Source organism: Phalacrocorax aristotelis, chromosome 6, assembly GCF_949628215.1.
Source record: "Phalacrocorax aristotelis chromosome 6, bGulAri2.1, whole genome shotgun sequence".
Lineage (NCBI taxonomy): Eukaryota > Metazoa > Chordata > Aves > Suliformes > Phalacrocoracidae > Phalacrocorax > Phalacrocorax aristotelis.
The window spans coordinates 2,637,597-2,663,922 of record NC_134281.1 but is presented as its reverse complement, the minus strand read 5'-3'; the positions used below and the strand labels follow the sequence as shown (position 1 = coordinate 2,663,922).

General features: G+C 44.0%; 2 protein-coding genes across 2 annotated transcripts in view; one reads left to right on the top strand and one right to left on the bottom strand.

Annotated features, from left to right (window-relative positions):
* Positions 1–7,514: 7,514 nt before the first annotated feature.
* LOC142058452 (histone-lysine N-methyltransferase SETMAR) lies at positions 7,515–10,032 on the top strand. The gene is made up of 2 exons (XM_075095609.1): positions 7,515–7,637; positions 9,151–10,032. Exons 1-2 carry the CDS (start codon positions 7,551–7,553, stop codon positions 9,943–9,945), a joined length of 882 nt encoding a protein of 293 aa, XP_074951710.1. The 5' UTR covers positions 7,515–7,550; the 3' UTR covers positions 9,946–10,032.
* A 2,776-nt stretch (positions 10,033–12,808) lies between these two features.
* Positions 12,809–26,326, bottom strand: part of SUMF1 (sulfatase modifying factor 1) — a 39,396-nt gene continuing 25,878 nt past the window's right edge. The window contains exons 8-9 of the mRNA XM_075095608.1: positions 17,817–17,876; positions 12,809–14,948 (exon numbers count right to left, since the gene is read on the bottom strand). Of these exons, the coding sequence (XP_074951709.1) occupies positions 14,838–14,948; positions 17,817–17,876 (171 nt within the window). The 3' untranslated portion in view covers positions 12,809–14,837. The remainder of the gene's footprint in view (positions 14,949–17,816; positions 17,877–26,326) is intronic.

Below are 26,326 nucleotides of genomic sequence, written 5' to 3'. Positions count from 1 at the left end.
AAAAACACACAAAATACAGAATGCCATAATTTTGTATTCATAACTAAAAATTAAAAAAATACATGCCTGTTCAGGAGGAACAGAATGCTTCCCTAACTACATATCCCAGGGAAATAGTATTTTGGAAAACACATTTGATTGTTGTTTAGGGTCATCCTTAAAAGCATGTTTACCTCTGCTTCTCTACCTTTGGTCAGATGCTCTCCCTTCCCTGGCAAATACTGAGGAAGATGGAGGATGCAGTTACAGCGCACGGCAATTCTTGTTAAGTCTCCAGCCTGACCGTAAGACTAAAAAAGACATTATCTTCCTTTGGTCTCCCAAGTGAAATTCTCCATGGAAGTTTCAGACACCAGTTAAACAGACCTCTTGTGATGAGAAAGGAGTTGCATCTCAAATAAAAACAAGGTGAGGTCTGGGGGAATACGCTTAATAGTAGGGGAATGCATCTTCATGAAACAAAAGAAACCCGATGACCCCACCATTGTGAACCCTTCCTGACAGTGTGCAGATTCAACCTCTGCAGTGACCAGCCACGCCTCAGAGCAAAAAAAAGGTCAGTATTGCTTTCTACATATAAAAATGCAATGTAAAGGCTAAGATGACACGTATCCCTGAAATAAACTTTAGATATCCCTCAAAAGCCAGCCATGCAAAGCCATCAGTAACTTTCTGAGGAGGAGCAAGCCCTACCCCGGCACCAGACACGCACATCGATCACAACCACCTTCGTGACTGCCCCATGCCCACCAAACCGGCGAGCTCCCAACAAGCTTCAGCCCATTGCCACAAGATGCCATCGTCACTGTCAGCTCTAACAGGAAACTGAAGCTTGACCTCAGTCTGCCTTCAGCTGTGAATTCCACAATACATAGGAGTCAAAGACATAATGGATCATGACATATCCACCTGAACAGCCAGGAAAACACTCGCTGCATGAGAACAGTAACTCAGACTACTGCAGTCAAGTATATCTGGCACAGAAGACACTAGAAGCACAGCCTAATAAAAATGCAAAAGCTACCGTGTCGCACCAACCATAAACTAAATCACCCTGTATAAGCAAGGGTCAAAGAAACTGCACAACCACCATTTAGGTGGAAAGCAGCCCAACAAACCTGCAGAGATGCTCTCTCAGCTTCATTTACTCATTTCCTGCAAGCGCTAGAATGTGCGCTTTGGACTCTGGCAAACTGCTGAAAAGAAGCAGCACGTGAAGTGAAACTATGAACCAAACTGCGTAGCAGAAGCCTGTTAAGCACACTACAGCACTAATACATCCATTAGAAATAATCCCTTGAAACTCTCCATTACATAGGTAGCCCATAAAAGACCTGAATGGTGGGCAAATGTGTTTTCCTTATCTATACAGGGCTTGCCAGAGGTCACTGAGGTCAAATGAAGTTTTTTCATACATGGCAGATGGGGAGCACAGAAGAAATTTGACATGCACTTCAAAGGGAAGAAATTCCTTCTGTCTGCAAGACAGTTCTATGTCTCACTTAGTAATGAGTTTCTTTTGAAGAAATATTGAGTCTGGTTAACTGGAATGCTGTTATACAGCATTCTCTATTAACTAAATTAGAATAATACACTCAGGACAGATTCCCTGCAAAACTTTATTACAATTTTCACAAGTAGATGGGTAGTCCATCTAGTCTCTGCAAGTGGCTCACCTACTGCTGACAGGCCAAAATACTTGATAGATGCAAATCTATTTAACCAAAATACACCCTGAGACTAATTTTCACTGGAACACAATGCTATTAATCAGGCAGCAATTTGCATGGCAAGATCTGAATTATTCCCATTGTTCTGAACTTGTTCTGTTTACATCTGAGGATGTGCCAAAATCTTAAGTTATGTAAGTTTTTTAGTCATATGAAAGTCAAGGCTTTGTGAGTTTTTTGTGTATTGGCAAAGAGATTTATGGTTCATATTACCTCATCGATGCCGCAAGAGCAGCATGAGAGATGAAATGCAGAGTCCTGTGATAACCAAGAACAATAGCTCAGCCACTGGTTAACTCGTTTCAAGCATTTCTGCGTCAGTTTTCTTATCTGTACAAGAAAGGAAACAAAGTTCATCTATCTCTGCAGAGCACTTGGAGATATTTTGATAAGCTATGTTATTCAAACACAGCATTTTCCAAGGTCAGCCTTCTCTGCACAGCTAAGGCATACTTAAATAAGCTGAACTTCAACTTCTTTGGATTTACAAACACGATTACCAGGCATTTCATTCCAGCACCCATTTACTTATGGAAGATTTAGCCAGCTCATTAGCACACAGCAGGAGACAGCTTCCCCAGGCAGAAGCCCCGGGCTCAGGAATGACCCTCAGAAGTCCTGCTTCCAAACTCAGCAAGGGCCAGGTGTGACTCACAGATAATGAGCTCGGCCTTGCAAAAAGCAGGCAGCATGCCAGCCAAACTCCACTGCACAACGCCACTGCAGACTCTCTGCAAAGACCGCAGTCTCTCATCGTTTCAAGTTCTCAGCCCATAAAGTACTTTAATGTGCTTTATAAGCTAAAAGCATAAATGAATTGAGCTGTAATGACAATTCCTGGTTTCCTAGCTGAGCAATTAGTAGAGAGTATTGATGTACTTATTACTTTTTAAAAAGACAGTAACAGCAATCCAGTGCACAGTGGGAAACCATAGCTGCGGTCAGTCAGATGTTTATGACTAGTACTGAAGTACACATAGGATATCTTAAAATACCTGCAGAGAGGTCTGAGAACGGTTAAAAATAGGAAATATGTCCCCATCTTCAAGTGACAGACTACCGTGCAGAGAACAAGGAGGCAGGCAGGGGAGCTGCATTCATCACCTGCATGTGGTAGACATCTCATATTGACAAAAAAACACCCAAATCAAAAACCTTTACACCTGGTGTTTCCACAGTTCTCTGAGTACTTAAGAGGAGACGCTGGTATGCAATATTAGATGCCTCACATCTATATATCCTGCCTAAATATACTGGAGAACATTTATATTCTACTGGTTTACTATTAAACACCAATAAACTGCAGGTGTCACAATAAATCAAAGTACCTTTCTGCATTACCAGCACTTTTTAAAATTTGGTTGATTGTAATGAGTCTTCCAGCCACAAACCCAAGAACGAAACCCTAACAGGGCATGCATATTTATCCCATCTGCCCAGCCAAGACCACATGGGGAACACACCACCACCTCAGTGCCTAGACACTAGTCAGAACATTGTCACTCTACTCCACTTAATGGGATATTGATTTTTTATACTTCACTCTCTGCAAATCAATATTCTAATAGACACACAATAGACTGGCAGAAGGATAGAGAGTACATGCCCACTAACCCAATGGAGATGGCTATCCAGAAATGAAGGTGGAATCAAAAGAAAATTTAAACCTGACACAAGAAGGGCAGCACAAAGAGAACAGTCTGTAAGCAAGGGAATTAAAAAAAATTAACTAAATTAAGATTAACTACAGAAGGAAGAAGACACAACCTAAAGAGAGCATGGATAAGGCAGCTAACAACCCCTCAACTTGGGAATGACAGACTTAAGTTCCTTCGGGCTGTCTGCACTCTTTGCCACAATTTCAGAAGCACTTTAGGTCTCCTATAGGAAACGTCTCCAGTAATATATATCACACAGATGTACTTCCCTTTAAAGTAAAATAGCAAATGTAAGTATCTGAGAGCTATCTGAATAGCCTAGTCAGAACAAAGTCAGACAGAAGCCACGTGCAATGTAAAACAAAATACTTAAAAGGAATACCTTATTCTTCCAGAGATTGGTTCCGTAGGAAGCTAGGAAGCTGAAGGGAGCCTTCAAACAGGCTCTTTTAGCAAAAGGCCTTCTTCTGATCACCTCTTTCTGGTGCAAGCAGCAAACAACTTTTATGTTATGGAATTTTGAGTGAAAGTGGCCATCTTGCACGGCCTGTTAACTAGCTGGTGGAACTTAAGGCAAGCTTGAGACAGAAAACACTCCAACGGTTCAGTCAAATGTAAGACCAGTGCAAGGGTGTTCCTGGGGCAGAGTATCCCCGTACACCAGTGCACTGGGAACTGACCAAGTGCCAATCCCATGGAAAAACACCTCAGGGGTTACAATGGAAGCCAAGCTGCAAATAAGCCTGAAGTGCACCCTCTCCACAAATAAGGCAAACCTCACGCCAGGCTGCACAAGCAGGAACACAAGGGAAGTTATTAAGGCTCTCTACTTGGCATGATGAGGTAGCAATCCAAGCTGTGGCCAGTTGTGAGCCCTTCGGCTCAAAAGATATGTAGAAAAATTGGAGATGGTCCAGCAAAGGGCTACCAAGATGGTTGGGAGACTAAGCATAAGACCAATAAGAAAAGTTTGAGGGACATATGCTTGTTTATTCCAGCAAGGAAGACACTATGGGGTAATCTAAAGGAACACTATGATGAGGAATTACAAATACGACAGTGTCAAACTCCTCTCAGTAGCGATAAATAAGGCATTAAGGCAAAAAATTGCAGCTAGGGAATTTCATTTTAAAAAAAACCTCTCACTGGGAGACTGGTGCAGCCCTGAAACCAGTACCTAAATAGGCTGTGAAATCTCAGGTTTTGTGATTTTTCTAGTAGTCATCTCAAGAAAGCCACAGCTCACCTGATCGAGTATTGGCAATACCCACACAGCTGAAGAAGGGGTTGCACCACATCAAGTTCCCTTCCAACTAACAGTACTGATGCTGGCACCGTGAATATATGAAATCACTGCATTATGAGATTTATTCGCTTCCACCACATTGACATTAGAAAGAAATCTCTTAGAAAATGCCTCCTTGATTCCAGGGCCTTCTGCCTGCCCGAAAAGACAAGAAGCTTTCTATCTAATCTCTTCTAGACCAGGATTATGTCTAGTTTCCCGAGCACAGCTCCCTTACTTGCAGTCTGATGAGTCACAGGTTCATACACGCCCCTGAGCTCCACCACCTTGTTACAATATACAGCATCAGCCACAGAAATTCAGTGAAGTGAGGTGAAGACAGCTCCCAAATGAGCTCACTGTTCTGGGCACAGTTAACCTTCTAAACAGCAATTATCAGATGGATATTACGAAATCTGAGGAACTGCAGAGAACAGTCATAAAAATGATTAAGGATCAGAAAACATTATTTATACAGGTAGAAAAACCAATGTTGCATTCAACGTATCAAAGAAAAATTACTCATATTGTCTTATCCTAGAAAAATGCAGAAGAAATTCATAGCTGCACCAGGCGTCTTAGTTCAGCATCACAAAGTTCACATACAGGTCACTCTTTCAGCTCCATGTCAAGCTTTTTTTTCAACAGCAGTTTTCTATAACAAACTGAAATGCGTTTTCATCAAATTTTCACCCAACCTCGACATCTCAACAGTTCAACCCATTCATAGTTCAATACAATAAAAGCCCTGGGTGGAAGAAGTAGGAGGACGAGAAGGAAAACACTGGATCTGCCATGAGCTTTTGCTGATTTCCAAAACCCATCTCCTGTACACATAAGCAATCTGTTTCTTTTACTACAGAGTAATGACTCATTACTTCTGTCATTTAAAAATGGAAAATGGAAAATAATTCCATCTGGCACTGAGGATTAGCAGCCAAATTATGTGTGTCTTGATCTAAAGGTCAATTTGGTAATAACCAAAAGCCCTAAACTACAAAACGAAGTGTATTTTAATATCTGCAATCATTCACCGTTTCAGCATCTCTCATAAAACTGATCTACCATGTTCCCCACAATGACAAGTGCTCACAGGATGAAAGCACGAACCCAAGGCAGGCAGGGCTCAGAGGCATCCACAGGAAGCTGTACTGCCGCTTAGGTGGACAAATCCAGAGTGACAGGCTGTGCATATTTAAAGCCTTCCACCATTTTCATGTTCCATTCCAGTTATGAATTGCTGATGCTACAGGTACATTTCCTTTACGTTGACAGCAGCATACACTGATACAAGGTTTAAAACTGATCAAAGTCTTCCTCAAAATTATACTGCCCAGCTATTAGGAGGCACTGACCTCACCTTCCCTTCTCTTACAGACTGAGTGCAATCCTAAACAACCCTGTTCATTATCTTCCTATCAATTCTGCTATCCCCATTAACTGTCCAACCAACAAACTTCACTGTCCCATCTTACCTGTACCTCTCCTGGTGCTCCTCTTCACAGGCAGGAGGAAGAGAACACAACAGGTAAAGACTATTCCCATTTCATGAATGCTGCAGAAAGAGAGATCAGAGAAGTCATGTCAGTATCCACAGCATGGAAAGTGACACGCAAATAATACCTTGTTGGAAGATGCACAGAGCATGCTCTAGTGATTTCTGTCTCTTAAGTCTGAGGAGCTTGTTTCTGGAGGTGGTAATTGATTTCAGAAGGAAAACACATGGTTCACACAAAGGGAAAAAGGAGGTGAAAACATAGTTAAGAGCTTCCTCAACCTTAGGACCCAAAACACCTGACCCAAGGGGCAATTAGAAGAGCCAGCGGAACCACCAGCATCCAGGGAACACAAGCCTGACTCCTTTTTCCTAGTCACAGCTCACTTTGCTGTTCATAGAGAAGAGACAAAGCCAGTCGTGACTGCTCCTCTCTTACCATCCTGCACAGAGGCAATTTTGTCATGACTGCTTTAGAAGAACATCATATGTAGTACTGGCAAGGCCTTCCAGATCAAGCCAGAGCTTGGTTCCTAGGGTCCCCATCTCCCTTCATCCAGAAAACTAATTTGACAGAATTATCTCCTGGCAAAGCAGCCAAGGGGAGGAGTAGGGACCTGCTCAGGACTCCTGTAGGTTCAGATCCTTTTTCCATCCCCCGACAGGAGATGCCTGCCATCTCTGCTGCTCAGCTACACCTGGCAGAATTTCCATGCCTTGTAAGATCTGAACACAAGAGTTCCTATCCACATTACAAAACATTCACTTATTTAAAAAACAAAAACATAAAGTAGCAATTAAAAGTGTAAACCAGGCAGGAAGAATTTAAAATAAACAAACAAAAAAAAACCCCCGAAGTAAAAAATAAACCCCAAACTCTAATACCTTCAAAATAAGCAAGGATTTACACGTGAAGAATTAAAATAACTCAGTAGCTTATAATTAACATTTAAAATTCCTTGGTGTTGAGTACTTTCACATCACACAAAGCCGCACCGGTTTCTGGAGGGGCAGCCCTGTCGCAGACAGTGACCCACGGTGGCGGCCACACCTCCTCGCCCCAGCCCCCAGCAAAGGGCCGGCTCATCCTACGGGCACACGGCGAGGCGGAACCCCCACGCCACCCAGTTCAACTCATCCCAGCTAAGTTCAGCTCAGCTCAACTCAGCCGAGCCGAGCTCAGCCCAGCCTAGCCACACAGCAGCAGGCAACCCAGGTCCAGGCCGGCCTCGCTAAGGAAAGGAGTACCACAAGATGGCGGCTCCCGCTCCCGCGCCGCCGCTCTAAGCGAACACAGCGCCTGCGCGCTCTTCCCTCTGCCCAATCAAAGAGCGGCTCCGGCCCGGTTAGCCAATCCCCGCGGGGGGGGGTGGGCCTGGGCGATGGCGGCCGGGGCGGACCTGAGCGGCGGGCTGGAGCCGGTACCTGTGCCGGTATGGCCGTCCGGGGAGGTCCCGCCGGCCTTTCAGGTAAGAGGTCGCGTCGGGTCGGAGGCACCGCGGCCGGGGCGCCCCAGGGAGCCCGCCTGCCGGCGCCGTCCCCTCAGAGAGCCCGCCCCGCTCCCTCGGGGCGACGCGCGGCCGCAGGGCCGGGGCCTCGTTACACCCCGCGGCCGGTCCCCCGGTAACCTGGGAATAGCGCGCGCTGCTGTAGGCTTGTCTCGTGCTCTGTCAGGCGTAGCCCGCTTTGTGCCCTCTTCCGCGTTGTTTGTAGTCGGTGCCGAACCTCTCCTGGAAGGACGCCTCACTGCCTAGGAGTTTGTTTCAGTGATAGTAGGAAATCTTTAGAAAACAGAACGAAGAAGCTTCTAATGAGCCTCGGGGTGGGGGGGCGGGAATAAAGATATAATCCAAACAGACCCTAATCTTTCTAAATTATGTGGTGTGCTGATATTTTACAGAAATAGAAATGCTTGTACACAGCGAATGGGAGAAGATGGGAACAGATAAGGGACTGTTAACCTGGTTTTGAGTAAAGCCAAACGAGCGAGAAAGCTGATGTTTATGAAAAAAAGAAACTTCTGAATGAACTGGCGTGTTTCCCAACACCCAGAAGCTACCAGGCTTAAGCTACCGTGAAATGTAATCTTTAGTAATAATAGCACGTACTCCAGGGTTCTAAATAAAGCGTTGTAAGCGGAATGCTGAGAAGAAAGTAAAAAAAAATACATGTAGCTGCCTTTATACTTTGGTTTTCAAATCCAGCAAAGTTTCTGTCAGTTTTAGTTTGCAACAGTTCATAGTGCTATAATCATTCACCTGCTGGGGGCATTAGTGTAATTTTGAGAACCCGATTTTCAGCGTGGGTTGTTTGAACAGAACCACGTCTGCTCCCACGGACGGAATTTACGGCGAAGCAAACGCTCTCTCGTGTTTTACCCCGACGATACAGTAGTTAGTTCAGCTTTTTTTCTAAATATGTAGAGCAACACCATCATCACTTCATAAGAGAATTAAAAGGAGCAGGTTTGAATACACCATTTTGAAGAGATAAATTGAAACTATCTTCATTTTTAACAAAAGTGGGCAATTGAAATCCTGTAACTTTAAAATAGATATCAGCTAATCTTCATACCTAACTAACTAAGCTTATCGAGCATTTTGAAGGTGAGGGAAATTACTTTAAAGATACTTTGCCATTTCTGTAAATAAAAATCTCCAGTAAATTAGATCCAATTAGCTGACATATTTTCCTGCTAAAAAGGATTTTTTCTGGCTAGCACACTGTTTTGAGCAATTCAGCCACTAACAGACTTGATTCTTTTTCACTCTATATGAAATATCTTATTTGCATTCTTTAAAATGTTTTCCAAAAGTTAGACTTGTCATTGGAAGAAGTTTCCAGGAAAAAGAAGCGTTCATGATTTCAGTTCCCCACGTTCAGAGATCAGTCGTTGCCAGACACAGACCTCTTAAGAATTCCATAGCCTCTGTGGAAAGAAGCGTTGAACGTGACAAGATTTGTCTGTTGCTCTCTTTGCAGTATAGCCCAGACAACGTGGCTGGAACAGACGGAGACATTGACCCTGCTGAAATCACTTTTCCAGGATGTTCGTGTCTTACCAGCTCCTGTGTGGTTCACGTGTGCTCATGTCTTTGCCGTGGTGAAAATTACAACGGCTTGTGCCTCCAGCCTACAGACAAAGAGGAGTACGCCAGGCCCGTGTTTGAATGCAACGCCATGTGCCAGTGTGGTGAATCCTGTCACAACAGGGTTGTTCAGAGGGGTTTGCAGTTCAGACTTGAGGTGTTCAAGACCGAGAAGAAAGGGTGGGGTCTTCGCACTCTGGAATTCATAGCTAAAGGAAGATTTGTTTGTGAATATGCTGGTGAAGTTTTAGGCTTTGATGAGGCTCATAGAAGAATTCAGGCCCAGACATCAAAGGATTCAAACTATATTATAGCGGTGAGGGAGCACCTCCACAGTGGTCAGATAATGGAGACATTTGTTGACCCTACATACATTGGTAACGTAGGCAGGTTCCTGAACCATTCTTGTGAACCAAATTTGTTTATGGTACCAGTTCGAGTTGACTCAATGGTGCCTAAACTGGCGCTTTTTGCAGCTACTGATATTTCTGCTGGGGAGGAACTTTCATATGATTATTCTGGAAGATTCCATAATTTACCAATAACTAATACAGAACAAAAATCTTTAGAGGAAGATAACAGATTGAGAAAACCTTGCTACTGTGGTTCCCGCAAATGTGCTTCCTTCTTACCATGGGACAGCTCCCTCTTTTCCTCACCGGACACTTGCTCAGGGAGCTCTCCGTAGCTTTTCAGACCCTGAAAAATACCTAACAAATACCATTTTCTCTAGTAGCTAAATTGGAGTTAAATAAAATTCTGATTGTGTATTCCACCAAGGAAGCACGTGTGGTTTTGAGTAACAGCTAGAAGACAAGATTTGGAGGATATCTTCATGCAACATCCTAGCGACTGTTTTCAAGGTGGATGATATGGTACAAGGGAGCACTGCAGCTTCAAGATGTCCCAGAATTAGTTACTAAGTCAGGCCTGGTGGTTTTTTTCTTGATTTCCTCTGACATCTTGCTGTACGGTAAAGCACCTCTCTCAATCTGTACCTTTCAGAATGAATTTGCACATTGGTACACAGAAAGGACGTGTAATAACAAGAAATATCACTGAAAATTACACAAGAGAATGAGACCAAGGAATGGTGACATTTGCAAGAAGGGCATTAGGTTTCTTAAATTCCATTAAAATTTTTTTTAAAGTTACTTGCTAAACACATAAAACAAAAATAACTACTTAATATTGATGGAAAAAACTTGCCCAGAAAGATTAGCCTGAATGCTTTGTCCCCCCATTTTCCATCTCCAGTCACATCTAGCTGCATGCCAAAATCTGGTTTTAAGTAACTCGTTCAGTTTCGTTACCATTTAGCTTCCGTGCAAATGCTGCAGTATTACAGGGTACACTCATCCATCTGCCTAAATACCATCTATCTCGAGGCTCATCTGATAAGATTTCTGTAATAATAGCAAGCAGCACATCCATGTTAACTTTCCAGCACTATTATTACACACTTAGGAAGCAAATTCAGACTCCGCAGTCTAAAGCAGTACAATGCAGCTATTCTGACTTCTGAAATGTATTAAAGTAGGAAATAGAAAAGCGCATCTGAACAACAGCAAGTTTGTGTTTTATGTTGTTGAGCAGCTGGCAGATATGTGAGCATTCCTTTCAGCTACTAACTGATTTGTTTTCACTATTCCTATGGAGCCGAACAGTGTTAAGCAAGGCCTGTCCTTTCCCAGCCAAGGGAGATGATCATTGCCTCTTTCCATCATTCTTGTACAGATCTAGCAAGCTTTACTGCTTTACTGAGCGTCTCCTTGCAGCAGGGATGCACGAGGGAGCTTATCAGATGGGGTGCATTCTACAACTGCACATTACTTCACTTCCTTTCTAGAACGATCAAATTAAGGAAGCTTCAAACAGGCTTGTTTTGAAATTCCCCCAACTTTGATATACAAGGCAGATAAACTACAGTGCTGCTTCTTACAGCCCCAGCAGTGGCACAAACCCCTGGGTTATTTGCTCTGTACAGTTCAATCTGTAACTATATCCATAACCTTTGACATAACGTACACCAGGTAGCGCCTCTCGGGGAAGGGGGGGGAATCTGCTGTTCTGCTGCCATCAGCAACGTTTTTTTTTCTTTTTCCTAATAAAAAAGACAACTTTGTTTTGGACTGGAAAAATTAACCTGATACTGACATGGGATAAAGGATGTTTTGCTGCTGTTATTTTGCTATTTGCTAAACAAAGTCTTACATGTGTTTACCTATACTTCCTAGGTAAACTTCAGTGTTAGCTTCTCCCAGTTTGTGTACCTTCATGCTTCCCTTAGGAAGAGCTGCTGTTGAGATTTATATATGGCTGTGGCTTTACTTTAAGATAAAGATGACCATGTGATTTTTCTTGGGGTTAATCATTGTGCCACTTCTGTCAATACAGAAAGCTTCCAAAGGATGTCAGCTGCTTGTTAAAAGTCATTTACAAGCTGAGTGGCCATTAACTTCATTTCCTGGCTGCTTAAGGGTGCCTGCTTCTACAGAAGAGTTCTGCAGATCCCGTAACTCGGAATGCACACTGCACTAGATACCAGAGTGCAGCTTAGGTTGCAAGGTCTCTTGTCCTAGTTAGAGGCTTATCTGGTTTTCTTCCCCCAAAGGGCAGTGCGCCAGCCACTTTCAGCCTGCAGGCCGGGGGGCGCTGGGAGTGGATGATCCAATCTGCTTCCTCTTTCCTCCTGGAAAAAGTTTCAGGACTAGTTTTACACCATCTGTATTCCTATTCCTCAAGATTAGATGGGTTTTCAAGATGACAGCACTACTTGCTAGCTTCCTGTTATGAATACGCACTCGGCACAATTTTAAGTAGTTAAGGAAGCGTAGATTTAAAAAAACAAAACCCCAAGACACAAACCCCAAACACTGTTAGCAGTATCTAGTCCTTGCATCACCAGCCTTAAACCAGAGAACACAGCCCAGCCTTCTGTCCCTGTGCAATCCTACCTTTTCACTCCCAGCCAGCTGATGCTGCCTCTAGCAAGCAAACTTGAGTATCAATTACCCGGTTAGAACAAACTTCCGCGGCGTGGAACAGCAAGGGAGTGGTGTGCTGTTGCAAACAGCCAGCCACATTAAAGACCTTGCAAGAACATGAAATAATAGGTTGTCATCGAGTTCTAAACCATCATGGCAATTGTTAACGGCCTTTCTCCATATAGCGTGTGCTTTATACTCCGCTATGCCTTAGCACTACAGCTGCATGGGGGTGTGGAGCAAAATCCTACTAAAAAGCAAATAATCCTCTTAGAAGGGACTAAAAAAAGAAAACAGACCCTTGTTTCTACCTGCTGCATTTCTGTTCACTTCTTTATTCGCGTTCCTTTCAGCTTCCGAGTCCCAGTTTACCGCTTCACAGTTCAGCGTGCTCTTTCACAAAGAATCCAATCAAACAGATCAGAGCTCAATCAAACAGCTCAAAAGGCTACGAGCTCTGTGTAATCCTCCCTCCTTTCCCCTGTCAAAGTGCGGTAGTGATCATCAGTTTCAGTATTTAATACTCACTCAACCTTAGAGGTTTACTTTCCCATTGAAATCTGATCAGGTTAATTCAAGGATCTTTAATGAAAGGTCTTGTAATAAAATACAATAACCATTATCCAAACAAAAGCAGCATGAATGGGACACATTCCACCATCTCTGCAGAGCACCAGCAAGACTCCTCCGCATGCCGCCCACAGCACAGCGAGTGTTGAGTGGCACCTGATGGTGTGGCATCAGGAAGCTCTTTATTTCAATAAAGTCATAAGAATTTTCCAATGTATGGAATGGTGTGTGCATTTTTATCGAGGATTTTTTTTTCCCCAGAATAAAAACCAAAACCAGCTCTAAGCAACATCTTCTATAAAGTATATTTCTTCTTGTGGCAGAAAGATAAAGTATAATCTTTCCCTGTCACTCTTAGTAAAATAGATTTTAATTGAACATTTAATGCTGGTAAGGTCTTTACTACACAAAATATTTACCACAGCTTTTATCATGCTCATGTGAGGGCCGAGTCAGAGTGGTATATTCTGGTATCGTATTTTTTCTGCTTGCAGGAATTACCTGCCCCCCAGCTGGAGGCTGGTGTTTGCCAAAGGGCTCCTCAAATGTTTTCCAGTGCCCTCCTTTTGACACGAAACACCAAGCGGAGAAGGGGTTGGCAAGCGACAGACTTCTATTAACCCCAGGTTGTATTTATTAAACCCAAACCCAACTTACTACAGAAAAGACAATGCTGGGAAAGACTGGCATCAACGCAAAGATTTTTCTTAATCCACATTTTTCACTGTTGGGTCTCAAAGCAGCCGACAAGATGGCCAAGTTCGATCCCTGTCTTGCACACAGGCCGTCCAGAGGCCTGTTAGAGGGGAGCCCCACAGCTGCCCGCAGCACGCTGGGAAGGACAGCCGCCATGGCGCGGGGCTCGCTGCACGGGCAGTGTTGTGCAGCCTCCGCCTGGTGCACGCAAGCGCCTGGCACAGAAATAGTACCAGCTACCGTCTCCTGGAGCCAGTGACGGTGCAAACCGCTTTGTGAAAGGCCTGGCAGATCCCAAAATGAGGTAGCTCTCGTGATTCCCATTTCCCTTCCTCCTTGCTAAAATTCCTCTCCATTTAAGTGGGATTTTTTTTCTTTTTTTTTTCCTTCTTTAACAACAGTTTCAAAAGTTACCTTATTAGGCCTTAGGGCTCACAGTTACATCTGCCATCTTTTCACTTTAATGATCTTTTATTCAAGTGGAATCATCCGTTAGCTTCAGTTTCTAGTGATGCCATTTTTGCAAGTTGCAAGTCCCCAAAATAAGCCTGCACCATGTCCAAGGGAAATTAAAAGGAAATGACCCGTGGTTTTCCATGAGTAAAGGTCTTCAGAATAAATAAATGCTTGAAATTTTATTCAAATATGTACATCATTTCTAATCATCACCACCCTGAGGATTATCATCCCTCAGCTGCAGAAGGCACTAAAGAGGAGCAAGTATCTTGCCAGAAAAAAACACATTTCTGGACCCGATTTTCACTGCAACAGGAATGTAATACAAGGGCTGCGGTAGCGGCCCGTGTCGACAGCTGTCTGTCTTCCAGTTCTCACCTCTCCTTAACTCCTTAAATTTTCTTTTAAAGCTGTCTAGAATTTCTTAACTGCTTTCAATTTCTTTTAAAGCTGTCTAGAAATTTATAAAGTCCTTGTTTATTGCATTTTAGTGTAGAAATTCAAACTATACATAAATAAAACTATTTAATAAAGATCCTCTCTAAAGGAGATATTAATTAACATTTTTAAACACAATCAGCATGTTTCTGCTCAGTTTTGAGCTAGTTACCTCCAGAATACTCTTGCTAAACCCAACAGAATTCACCGATGAAAAGTTTGGTCAGGATAAAAGTCCAGGCCAGCACCCGCAAAGATAAATACAGGAAGGTTCTTCAAGCGACGGTCAGTAGTGCTGGATATTTTTCCCTCCAGGAAGAAGATTTAGCACTAGAAGTTTCTAGTCCGTGTCATCAGCAAGTGACACTCCACACAGCACCTCTTCGTTGGGTGAAGTGCCGCCCTCCACGTCTCAGTGGGACGGCCCGCGTGGTCACGGCAGCTCCGGCAAGGTGTCTGCTGCGCAGCGGAATCCCAGGTTTGAGGCAGAGCTGTCGGGAGTGTTTTGACTACGGGCCACACAGCGATACCTGTAGCAGTAGGACTGGAGAGTAAGGGGTGGGGGGGAGGGGGGGAGAGAGAGGACTTCAGAGCACACGACAGCTTGTGTTTCCTTAGGCAAGGGTTTGTTAGATTAATGCAGCAAAACATTTCACACGCTGTTGGAAAGATCAGTGAACTGATACAGACCAGAACTGCTGTGTTAGGAATACGGGAAATCCCACAGGGAAATCCCACTGTGTACAGAGCCCAGCTGCAGCTGACACAACCGGCAGTTCGAATGGCAAGGTGTCCTTAACACGGGTGTCGACTAGTAATAGACCCTGCTCCCCAAAGAAGCGTTCTGCTTCTCAGGAACAGAAAGCATCTCGGTGCCTCGATCTGTTGGTCGGTATTCTAAGGGACGACTGGAAATGGACAGGTACTGGCACCTGCCAAAAAACATTTCACTGAATGAAATGCAACGAGAAGGGAATGACGAGAGGCAAACTTCTCCCCGGTATTCCTGCGGCTAGCATTTTAGGGATATATATAAAAATCAAGATACAATCTGGACTGGTGACTATAAAAACGTTTACATTTAAAATAAAGGCGTTGATAAAGTGATTCAGTTGCATTTCAGATATTCCTAGTAGACACCTTTGAACACTGTCCTCTTCCAGAATGGGCTGCAGTCACTCAGCAGCTGCCTCAGAAAACCGAAAGGAGCAACCGTCATTGCCGTTTCATTTGTTTAAGTGAGAAAGGAGCACAAGAGCCTTTCACAGGACTTATCCTCACACGCATCAGATACAGCCGCTTGATGCCACTGATGTGTGGCGGTGGGAAATACCTCTGCGCTTTCATTCCCAGTGTTGTTTGTCTTGTGCTCGTGAGATTTGATAATTCTGTGACAGACCAATTAGATCAAAACTGTCGCCTTAGAAGATGCAGAAGAGGACTGCTGCGGGGTGCTTTGTACAAGTTATTTCGAGAAAGGCTGTTACACACAATGAATCTAGGCAGGACAAGGTCTTTACAGCAGGGCATAGACACTTGTCTGTAACATGTTTCGCGCGCTGCCTGGCCGTGCAGGTTTGGCCATGTCGCAGTGCACGTTAATATACTTACACTCCTTGAAAAAAGGAGAACCTGTGCTACTCACGGTGCTGCAGATTCTCAATTATCTGCTATTAGTAACGGTGGTTTCCAAACGGCAGAATAACCAGTTTAAGCGGCTTGCTACATGACGTTAGACTGCCCAGAGGCGGTTACCCATCGCAGCGTGGAAGGACAGTCACGCTGGTCATTGCGCTACTAGAGCGCTGGGGTAGCGGGCTGTGCGTTTAAGTAGCAACTCCAGTACAATTCATCCAAGCTCTGCCCCATTTTGCTGTTACTGCAAAAGATCTGGTTCAGGCTTTTTGTTCCCATCCTCCTGTTACAGGCTCCCGGCCTCTGACAAAAAAACACACCATTTTCGTTCAGGCTGCGCAGCTGCATGCAGTCAGGTGCTGAACCAGAGTTCTGGAACAGCTGGGTTCAAAAGCAAACACATTTTTTTCCTCTTGTTTTTTCCCCCTTTTTTTTTGGGGGGGGTGGAGGGGGATGTGGCAGAGGAAAGCAGGGAGGAAAGGGTAGTTTTTCTCCTTTAAACCCAGATGCCTTCAGGACTTTAGGCACAGCTACTAACCAGTTCAGTTTGTGTGACCAGGAGGGTGGTTACAACTTAGACTGTCCTCAAGGGACCAGCCCTGTGAACCACACCATCCCATCCCCGAGAGACAGCAGGTCACGGATGTTCATCTCCACCGAAGGAGATGCAAACACCTTCCCCAGCTCTTTGGGAGCAGCACAGAGCTGGGGGGCAGCTGGTGCCCTCAAAAACAGCGCATGCTGCTGCTGCCTCATGCTGCAGAGGTGTACCCTAAACCTCAGCAGTACACAGGAGGATTTAAAAGCTGATCTATTCTGAAAATAAAAGTAACTGCTAAGCCTACGTGTAAAAAGGCGCAAACTTCAGCCTTTGTCAACTCGGTAGCACAGAGCAGTCTGAACAGATTTTGAGGCACCTAACAAAGAGCCCTTGTACTAATAGTTCTCAGTGGGGTTTTTTGTCTTGATACGCAGCCTAGTTTTATCACCTACAAGAAAAAAAGACTAGGACAGACTAGAAACTTCACAAGCCGTTAAAATGGGTCACATTATTCATCACTGAAGAAGAGTCTATTCCAGTGTTAATTTAATCAACACTGCTAATTAACATCTGACATTGATTTCACCTAAGAAGGTAATCAGTGTATAAAATGGGATCTCACTGTAGAAAATTTAATCTAATTATGAGAATGACTTGCCAGCTTCAGGCTTTGAGAGGGAAAAAGAACAGGGCAACTTTAATGAAAAAGAAGATCTCCAATGAGCATTTTTTTCCAGCGCGGCACAAACAGAGTTTAAAACATGATTTGTGCCATGAACGGCAACAGCATTGTGGTGGTAACCAGACTTTTCAGGAAGAACTTCAAGTCTGCTATCAACGAAGCTGAAACATTCACCTCCCAGCAATCTTTCTGCAAACACCTGATATCTCTTCTGGATGGAGAGTCATTCTAAAACTAAAGTCACATCCGTGCTTCCTACTCTTACAAGCATCACTCAAGCACGGCAACGCAAATAGCCTTTGAGGCACGCATCAATTTTAACTTCTACATCTAAAAAAAAAAAAAAAATCATACCGGCTAAAGCAGTTTGTTTTAATTCCAAGCTAACTAAAATAATTCCTTAAGACCATTAGGTATCTCTTCCTTAAATTGCATTAAACCCCTTAACAAGCATCCAGGCTGCCAGGAAACTGTCAGAAGACCATTTCATTGTCAAGTCAGGTACTTTAAGAGGGAAGATCGATAGGAAAATACCACAGGCCTTTTTACATTACCTTATGGCACATATAGGATCCACCCTTCTTCACCCTGTCTGTCCCTGATGGGGGCCCTTTCTGTGGAGGAGAGGACACTGGTTAGTGTTCACAGAAGAACAGTGGCCAATTACAGGGTAGAGGTAAAAAGGTGTAAGAATAGGGAGATGGATAAGGAGCCGCCATAAATATTAAAAGTAAATAAATTTCAGCTGCTTCTGTCTGAATCAGAAAGCTTGAAATAATTATGTTGTAAAAGACTTTGACAGGTGAAAGTTATTGTTCTCTCCCTCCCCCCCGCCCCGCTGCAAATATTTAACATTTGAGTTTCTGTAAAATGCCTGATAACACGCTGTAAAAAGCACAGTGGCCATCAGGAGAGACTACTGATCTTTGAAAACAGGTACGCTTCTTTAGCTGCAGACTTCTCCTAATGAGAGATCAGGAAATGAAATCTGTGCTTCTCATCAGCCCCGCTGCTGTGAAACAAACATACACAAACCCACGCGCCTCCAGAAGGAACAGAGAGATCTTCCACTCCTCCACGTGCAGTTACGCTGCTCGGTGGCCAGGTGCGACGAGGGGCTGCGATGCCCAGCGTTTGGTGCTTATTCTCTTCCCAGTCCCAAAATCAAGTCTGAAGCACAAGCAAGTGACTGCAGGGCGAGGCATTCTGTGTCATCCCCCGTCACTGCGTACTAGTTATTATGTGGGATCACGACAGCTAAAGAGGGCTGCAGAAAGCACTGCACTTAGGAGCAACAATTTTGTAATTGCGTGTACATTTGCAGCGCGCTGTGTGTGATTTATTTGAAGTGCTTATGAAATTGGCCCTACAATTGCTTTAACGAGGTTATTTCACTCTTCTTTTTCAATTTCAACTCCGAAGGCTGCCCTGATAGTTCAAGCAAAAAGCTGGGCTTCCTTGATAACACGCTCTTACCTGCTTTGATGCATATTTATTACACAGGTGAGCAATTTTCCCAATTCATTCCTTTTAGCTGGGAAAGTCACCACTGCACTCATCTAACGCTTAGAGACGACTGCTGTACTTCTTGTTTCCGCTGTTGGTACCACGCATTCCTACAGGCTTTCTGTGCTCTGCGTGCATCGAGAAACTACTTTGAGGAAAGAACCACAAGAACACCTGTCTTATAGAAGTGACAACCAAGATCAAGAGAATAAACTGTGGTTTATTAGTTAAGGGGCAAGCCTAGCCTGGAAGTTAGTACTGCCACTAAGAAGCTGCTCAGAGTAGGAAGAGGTGCGTGTATTTCTATTTCTGTGCATGTTGCATTGGTGTGCAACAAAAACATTTTCTTACCATGTACAAACCTCCAATAAAAAAACGTTTCCATTAACTCAAGGTACAAGCTGTTTCATCACTTGTTGGTAGGGTGTATAAATCGAGCCTGTATTTCTAGTCAAAACCTTATCGGAAGATTTTGTAGGAAGAAAAAAAAGCGCCACCATGTTCTCCATATCCCTGCAGTTGCTGCTAAGGCCACTACTTTTATCAAGAAATATGGATTACAAGAAAGTCATCAGCTCAGTTTTTAGCCATTAGGAAAAAAAAAAAAGACTTAATTGCTACAGAGTATGTAAACGATACCAAATAGTACCCCAAAAGTGTACCATAATTGGTTAAAAACAGTAACTGCTGAAAAAGAAATTCTGCCAATTGTTTCATCTCCTCCGGCCCAGCAGGCAGCCGTTTATCCTGGATGCATCTGGAGGGTGCGGTGCTTTCTGCAAAGCCTTCTGCAAAACAACACCTTGACCAATGTAAGTGCAGTCACCAAAGAAAAATGTCACTTCTCTAATGGCTGCTGGATCCAGGAATAATTTCCCTTCAGGAAGGAGGTTCCTGAAGAGGGGTTTCAGCAGGAATGGCACCTCCCCAGCTCTCCTCAGCATCCACTGACCTGAGCGGTTTGGTTACACCTCGTCACCACACTCCTACCCCGCATCAAGGGATGTAGTTGTCTCCCACCCAGCTCCTGCACTACCAGAGGTCAAGTTCTAGAAGAATCAACACGAGACAAGCATTTGTAACGCTCAATATAAGCCTTGGGGACTGTAAGAAACCCCTGAAAGTTTATGCTGGTACTAGAGAAGCTACTGACTGCTGTGAGAGTTTCCAAATTGCAAGTTTACCATACTGAAACCTCAGCAATTTCACATTTATTGCAAAATTTTAGATGAGATAGGCGCAAAAAAAAAAAAAAAAAAAGAATTGGCCTACTACTGCATTTAATACCCTACAAACGCTCAAGGAAACCCACGCCCACAGGGAGCGTCCGCTTGTTTCTGAGCCAGGGTGCTCTTCTGTGGGACAGGCTTGCTCCATTTCCAAGGTCTCTGGAAAATGTCTTCACAAAACTTGCATGTAGATATACCAAGCCCCACTCTTAAGACAAGCACAATCAGCTCAAACGGCCTGTTAATCTCATTTTCAGCGAAGCCAGGGTAGAGCCAGCCAGAATAAAACTGACCTAAAAAAAGCTACGTGAGAACAAGACAAAACAGAGAACAATGGAGCTGTTGAGCAGGATTTCCCATTAAAAATTGTAATGCAAATACAGAGCAGTAATCACTGCTATTAGCTCCAAAGTAACTTTTATAAATGAAGAGGAACATGCCAATTTAGGATTAGGTTTATTGTCCAACCGTAAGACTCTTGCATGTTTCAGCAATTATACAGGGATAACATAGACTGAAGAGCATGTGAACCACAGAAAGCTGTAATTGCATAAGCTCTTTTTATTAATTACAAATGTCTTCTGCCAGGGAAAAACTGAGCATCCAAGATTATTTGGTCACAAAACCCCAAGTTAAATTGAACCCCCCCAGCCTCTGAAGCAGGATTACGGCACTGAAACGCTGAACTGCCTGCGAATATCTGATATAGAATTCTCCAATAATCTAGCCCATTACAAAGTGTTATCCTTTTGATCGATAATTCTTTCAAATCACTGAAGGTAAAGAGTTTATCGTAAAACAACTGCCAAAGTTCTCGCAAAAGCAGAAAATCACTAGACATTAGTTGGAGAAACAAATCACTGCCTGGTTGACAACTGTCCTACGGGCTACGTCTAATTCTCTTGCTGTTGATATTTCCCTGTCTTGCTCTGCAGTTTACAAAAGTAAAAGATAAAAGGAAGCTGGGATAACCAGATTCCCCTGAAGTTGTATCCACCTACTTACATACGAACGACATCAAGTGTGAAGTAACTCTATGCAAGAGACCAACCAGATCAATACCCATCTCAGCTCGTGACCGCACTCAAATTGAGAGAGGTTAAAATAGAGCCACAGATACTCAAAGTTAGGGCACAGTGAATTCAGTTCACTGAATTCAGGTGGTGTTGGAATCAAGCATTGCATTTCCTCTCCCTCATGGTTTGCTTTTGCATCCTGAGCAAGCCCCCCACTTAGTGCTAGAGACTGAGGATTTCACAGTCCCCCAGTCCCCGCAGCAGCCAAGGGCCATATTTGCACCCCTTTACTCCAGGAGCCCTTTACTACAGCTCCCAGTAAGTTCACAGCTCAGCCACTGTGCTAAAGCTCCGCACACAGCTGTCCTTCCCCTGTACTGCCCAATGTTTTATGTTGGATTCCGTTCTCTACCTTGCTGAAGAAACCTCAAACCTGTCACATGCAGGAAGGAGCCAGCTGGACTCTATTTTCTTTGCATATGAAGTTGAATGATTTTGTCCAGGTAGGTAGAAGGGTGCTGCAGCTCCTTGGTCTGCCCGTAGCATCAACTACCTCCGTTATCCAAAAGAGAGACCCTTCATCTCAGTTTGGAGCTGGGAATGGGAGAAGCCAAGTCCCTATAGACAAGCTGGAACAAGAAATTCAATTTCTCAAAAGGTGGTAAAAGCTAGAGGTCCTCACCAGAGACACCCTGCTTCTGGCGCCGTACACAGGAGTTCTGTACGTGCCCTTTTCTCCAGGCGGTCTTTCTCCTACCCCCATCACTTGCTTCACCTTCCTCTTGTTTTACAAAGAGCATCAGCAGCCCTAGCAGACTTAGAAACGTCAACTCATTCCTGCCTGAGCACTGGCTGCTTAGAGAGTGTTGGAAAAGACCCCAACCAAACCCCGAAGTCCACTGCTTTGTCTCCGACAGAACGACACAGGCAGCAGGTGTGCCAGCCTCTACAGCCAAGATGCCCCAGTCAGTAGCTTTTCTAGAATAACGCATGCGTTTAACACACTTGGTACAGCAAGAGTGTACAAACATTATCTACCTTTGGCCATACAACGTTACAGCTCGATATCGTGTATTTCTTATAACTAAAAAAAGGAGGAAGCCTGCAATGTTAGTATTTGCTTACGCTTGTATCTTCCTCATAGATAAAGAAAACCTGCTTTGACTGTGCTTGCCCATAATAAAAACTAATCAGAGCACGGCAATTAAGGTCGCATTTGATTAAAACAAGCGAGTCTTTGTTCCATCAGACAATGTTGTTCTACGCTATTATCGGGAGAAGCGCACCACCTGGTACTGAAGTGGAAGGACGTGTGCTGCCCACACGTAACGAGCCAGAGCTGTCCAGACTTTGATCCCAGATTTAAAGAACAGAATTTACCTGTATATTAGCAAGTCTATTCTGTAGTATAACGTTGTAACAGACATAGTCTGATTGTATAATTACATGTGCTAGCGCATTCAATTACCAAAGCTTGTAAACAGGATTAGAGAGTTATTAAAATATATCATTGAGCTTTTTAAAAAAAAAAAAAAGAGAGAAGAATGAGTAAGAAAGTTGTATTTCTTTCATTGCATCAAACAAATGCTTTCGTATCACAATTTCAGCCTTGAGAAAAGGAGGCTCAGAGGGGATCTCATCACCACGTACCAGTACTTAAGGGGCAGCTACACAGAAGACGGAGACTCCCTTTTTACACGGAGTCCCATGGAGAGGACAAGGGGGATGGACACAAGTTGCTCTTGGGGAGATTCCGATTGGACACGAGGGGGACATTTTTCACAGTGAGGACAGTCACCACTGGAATAACCTCCCCAGGGAAGGGGTTGGCTCGGCCACATTGGACACCTTTAAGGGTCATCTGGACGGGGTGCTGGGCCGTCTTGTCTAGGCTGTGCTCTTCCCAGAAAGGTTGGACTAGATGATCCCCGAGGTCCCTTCCAGCCTGGGATTCTGGGACTCTGTGATAATTCTCTATGCACAGTCAGCTACACGGCCACTCTGTTTTGAGCTAAATCAGTTTTCAGACAGAGAACTGCCGGTTATAAGAAACCATGCTCCGTATACAAAACACCCCGAGCCAGAAGTCACCACACATAAAACGGCCCCATAAAGGGGTTGTGGTTTGAGTGTCTCGCACACACTTGGCTGCCGTCTGCCAAGTGATCATTTGTATTTTTCAAACAAACAAACAAAAACCCAACCCTGGTGCTTCCTAGCCTTTCCCTTGTGCACCAAACCGTAGCTGCAAGACGTACTAAAGAAACAGTTTTTGTGAGTTTGTCTTCAACCATGTATTTATTTTCCACTCTTGAGAAAAAAAAGAGCCCAGAAGCACTTATTTCTGACAACAGCAGCGCTCTGGCTTTTCACCCATGCTGATACTGGAGGAGTTGAAGTATCAGTTATATGTTTTCTCAAGTGGATTTTATAATTCCCTCCAAACTGAGTTTGACCACACAAAACCCACTTCACCTACACGATTAAGAGATGCTGCAAGACTGTCTCTGCGCTGCTGCGTGGCCCCATTCTGTGCAACTCCAAGATGTGTTCAAGCACAAGCAAAAGGAGAAGAGCAGCAAGACAGCTAGCTCCTCGGTCTCCTGGCACTCACTCAAGTAACGAATCCCGTCATAAAGTACCCCCAGAATGCACAACGTGTACTGGAAAACAGCCACGGTAGGGAACAGCCCGGCACCCTAAATCTGAATGCACGACAGAGCTCTCCTTATAAAGGCTTCCAGTGGTCAGTGAAGACAGACTATAGACAAGGACTACGCTGGGAGGCGAGGGGAAGCTGGAAGAACAGGTCACAACTGAGACACGCTATTCCACTTGAAAGTCAGAAAATTTCAAAGTTATTTCCATTTCCATGCATACAAGTTTTCCGCAGAGCTATTTTAGATCTGGCTTATTCTGGTTTGTTCGGGATTCCTGATATACGAGACTTCCACTGGACTGTCCTGCTGCACTTAGCGGATGTGACTGCCTTGGGTGCTTCCCATTTTTTTCCTGGGAGAGTAACAAGCCCATTATATCACTCGAAATCGAGCGACCGTTCACTGTGTTCCAGGTGACAAGTGAGATCATTCACTACATACGATTTATTACTTAAAACCCCTCCAAATATAATATTGTTTATTTGCTTTCACAGCCAGTCTAAGTACAGCACAGCGATCTCCACTGACCCTGTACGCTCGTAAAACAGGGAGACTTTCATTTGCTTAAGTTGAAAATGAACAGACACATTTGCAGCTCACTACATAAGCTGATGAGAAGTAGAATTCAAAATAAAAGCTACCTGCTCCTTATGTTTTGAACAATCCTCTGCTGCTATACAAAAGTGTCTGGACTAGAATAGTTGAAGAGACTTTTAGTTGTAGAAGTGTCTAATTAAATTCTTAAAGGTCTGTACAAACAGATCCCCAGTCACACTAACCCTCTGCTCTTGACACTTACATCCGTAAGGCATTTGTGATGCCTTTCAGTGCCACTAACTTGAAAGTTCTGGCTGCACCCCCAAACCCCCACTATTGCTGATCATGTCCGGTGTTCCTGGCACCTCATAGCTTATCGCCCCAAGGACGCAGTACCAAGCTCTGCGTTCTATGCACTTCGTGAGGTGCACAAAAATCTTCCAAGTTTGTTTATTTGGCTGCAATACGTACCTGCACAGGTCCTATACCTGGCAGAGAAGAGGAAGGACATTGTTTGTTCCACTGTTAGAGCATCATTTAAATCTAATCTCTTCAAAAGAAGCAAACAACTTACAAAGCACTTTCAGGTGTCCCAGTTTATTTTTGCTCTTGGTAATTATTTGTGAATGCAAACCCATCAGTTATGGGGGAGGGAGGAAGAATCTGTGTGCAAAATTCCACCCATTCCTTGTAACCAGCCCACAGCATACCCCAAATCTCTCCTGTAGCAGAAAACTGCTTTGAACATTTCAGGTGTTAAACTAAATATGTTAAAAAACTTTCACTAAGCTCTGACCCTCTAGAAGAATTCTGGTCTTTTAGGCAGAAAGAACACGTCCTATATATAGGTTACGCTGACTTGTACTCTGGAGAGGCTTAAGAGATTGGCTCTGAGAGATATGGTGCTAATCATTTTTAATGTCTCAGAAGATACTGCAGCCTGGCTATTTTGGGACACCTTTTCACATTATGAGATTCAGTTTCCTTATCCATTTAATCAGAAAACCCTTTGGAATTCACTTTGAAGTGCTCTGCCTCAGACACTAGATTCTGACCATTAGTTTCCAACCAGAGAAAAATCTAAAGGCACCACTGTTAACACCTAATTTTAAAAAACTTCCTGAAGCATCTGCAAAAGTGTTTGTGGTGAATTCAAAACCCTAAACTTCAGTGGCTACGAGTTTACTTAACAGAGAGCAAAAGTCACACGACACTCCTTCCTCACCATGACCTTAATTCAACACCGAAGCACTGCTGCATCGACATTATGAACACAGAAGCATCTCATTTAAGTAAGTCGTTCTAGTGAAGGTGCCCCGCTACAATACTTCACAAAAAGGAATCTTCCCCAAGCATCATACCACAGCAGCTGTAGTTCAGCAACACACATGACTTACCTAGCTGGATTTCGTGCAACTTGGACAAGTTGGGAAGGCTGACACAGGCAGAGAAATCTCTTTCTTTATAAAACAAAATAAGATGAAGTTAACTAGCACCAGTGGCAGGGAAGGGATTAGCTGAAAGCTACAGTTTGAATGAAGACTCCTGGAGGTTCTTTCCATTATTACCACAGCAACTCCCATATAAATTAGGCGTTTCATGCCTTTCACCTACAAAAGCCAGTCACCTTACATGTAAAAAGCTCTGAGACTTTTCCAGTGACGACACAGAGCCTTTAAGAGATCTATGTTTAAACAAATAATGCAGGTTGCCTTATGCTAACTTACAGATAAAACCAAACCAAAAACTCTGGAACATATCTAGGTGCAATAGACCTGAGCTCTGTGACTTAAGTTCCACACATACACGGCATCAAAACTGTTCTTATTCTCCAGATTCAGCCTAGCTGCTGTTTCTGCTTCCCTGTGTTGGCACTTCTTGCTAGGCAAGACGCCTTCCGGAGCGCTGTCCCGAGAGGCCACCCTAGGAACAAGCAGCCCGAGCTGAAGTAGCTGTCAGGCTGAGAAAGGGATGAACGGGAACAGGAGCGGCTGCGACACGCTAAGAACTGCCAGATCCGTGTTCTCGCCCAGGACCAGGGATGCTGTTTGTCTCTGAACGGGGGCAGGTGGACACAGGGTCCTTTCCCCCTGCCCTAGTTAAGGCAGCATACGCA

What these genes read in the sequence shown, in the direction of transcription:
- LOC142058452 (XM_075095609.1), top strand. Translation starts at nt 7,551, where the DNA reads ATGGCGGCCGGGGCGGACCTGAGCGGCGGGCTGGAGCCGGTACCTGTG. An exon ending in AGGTCCCGCCGGCCTTTCAG is followed by an intron (nt 7,638 to 9,150) that starts GTAAGAGGTCGC and finishes CTCTCTTTGCAG; the next exon opens with TATAGCCCAGACAACGTGGC.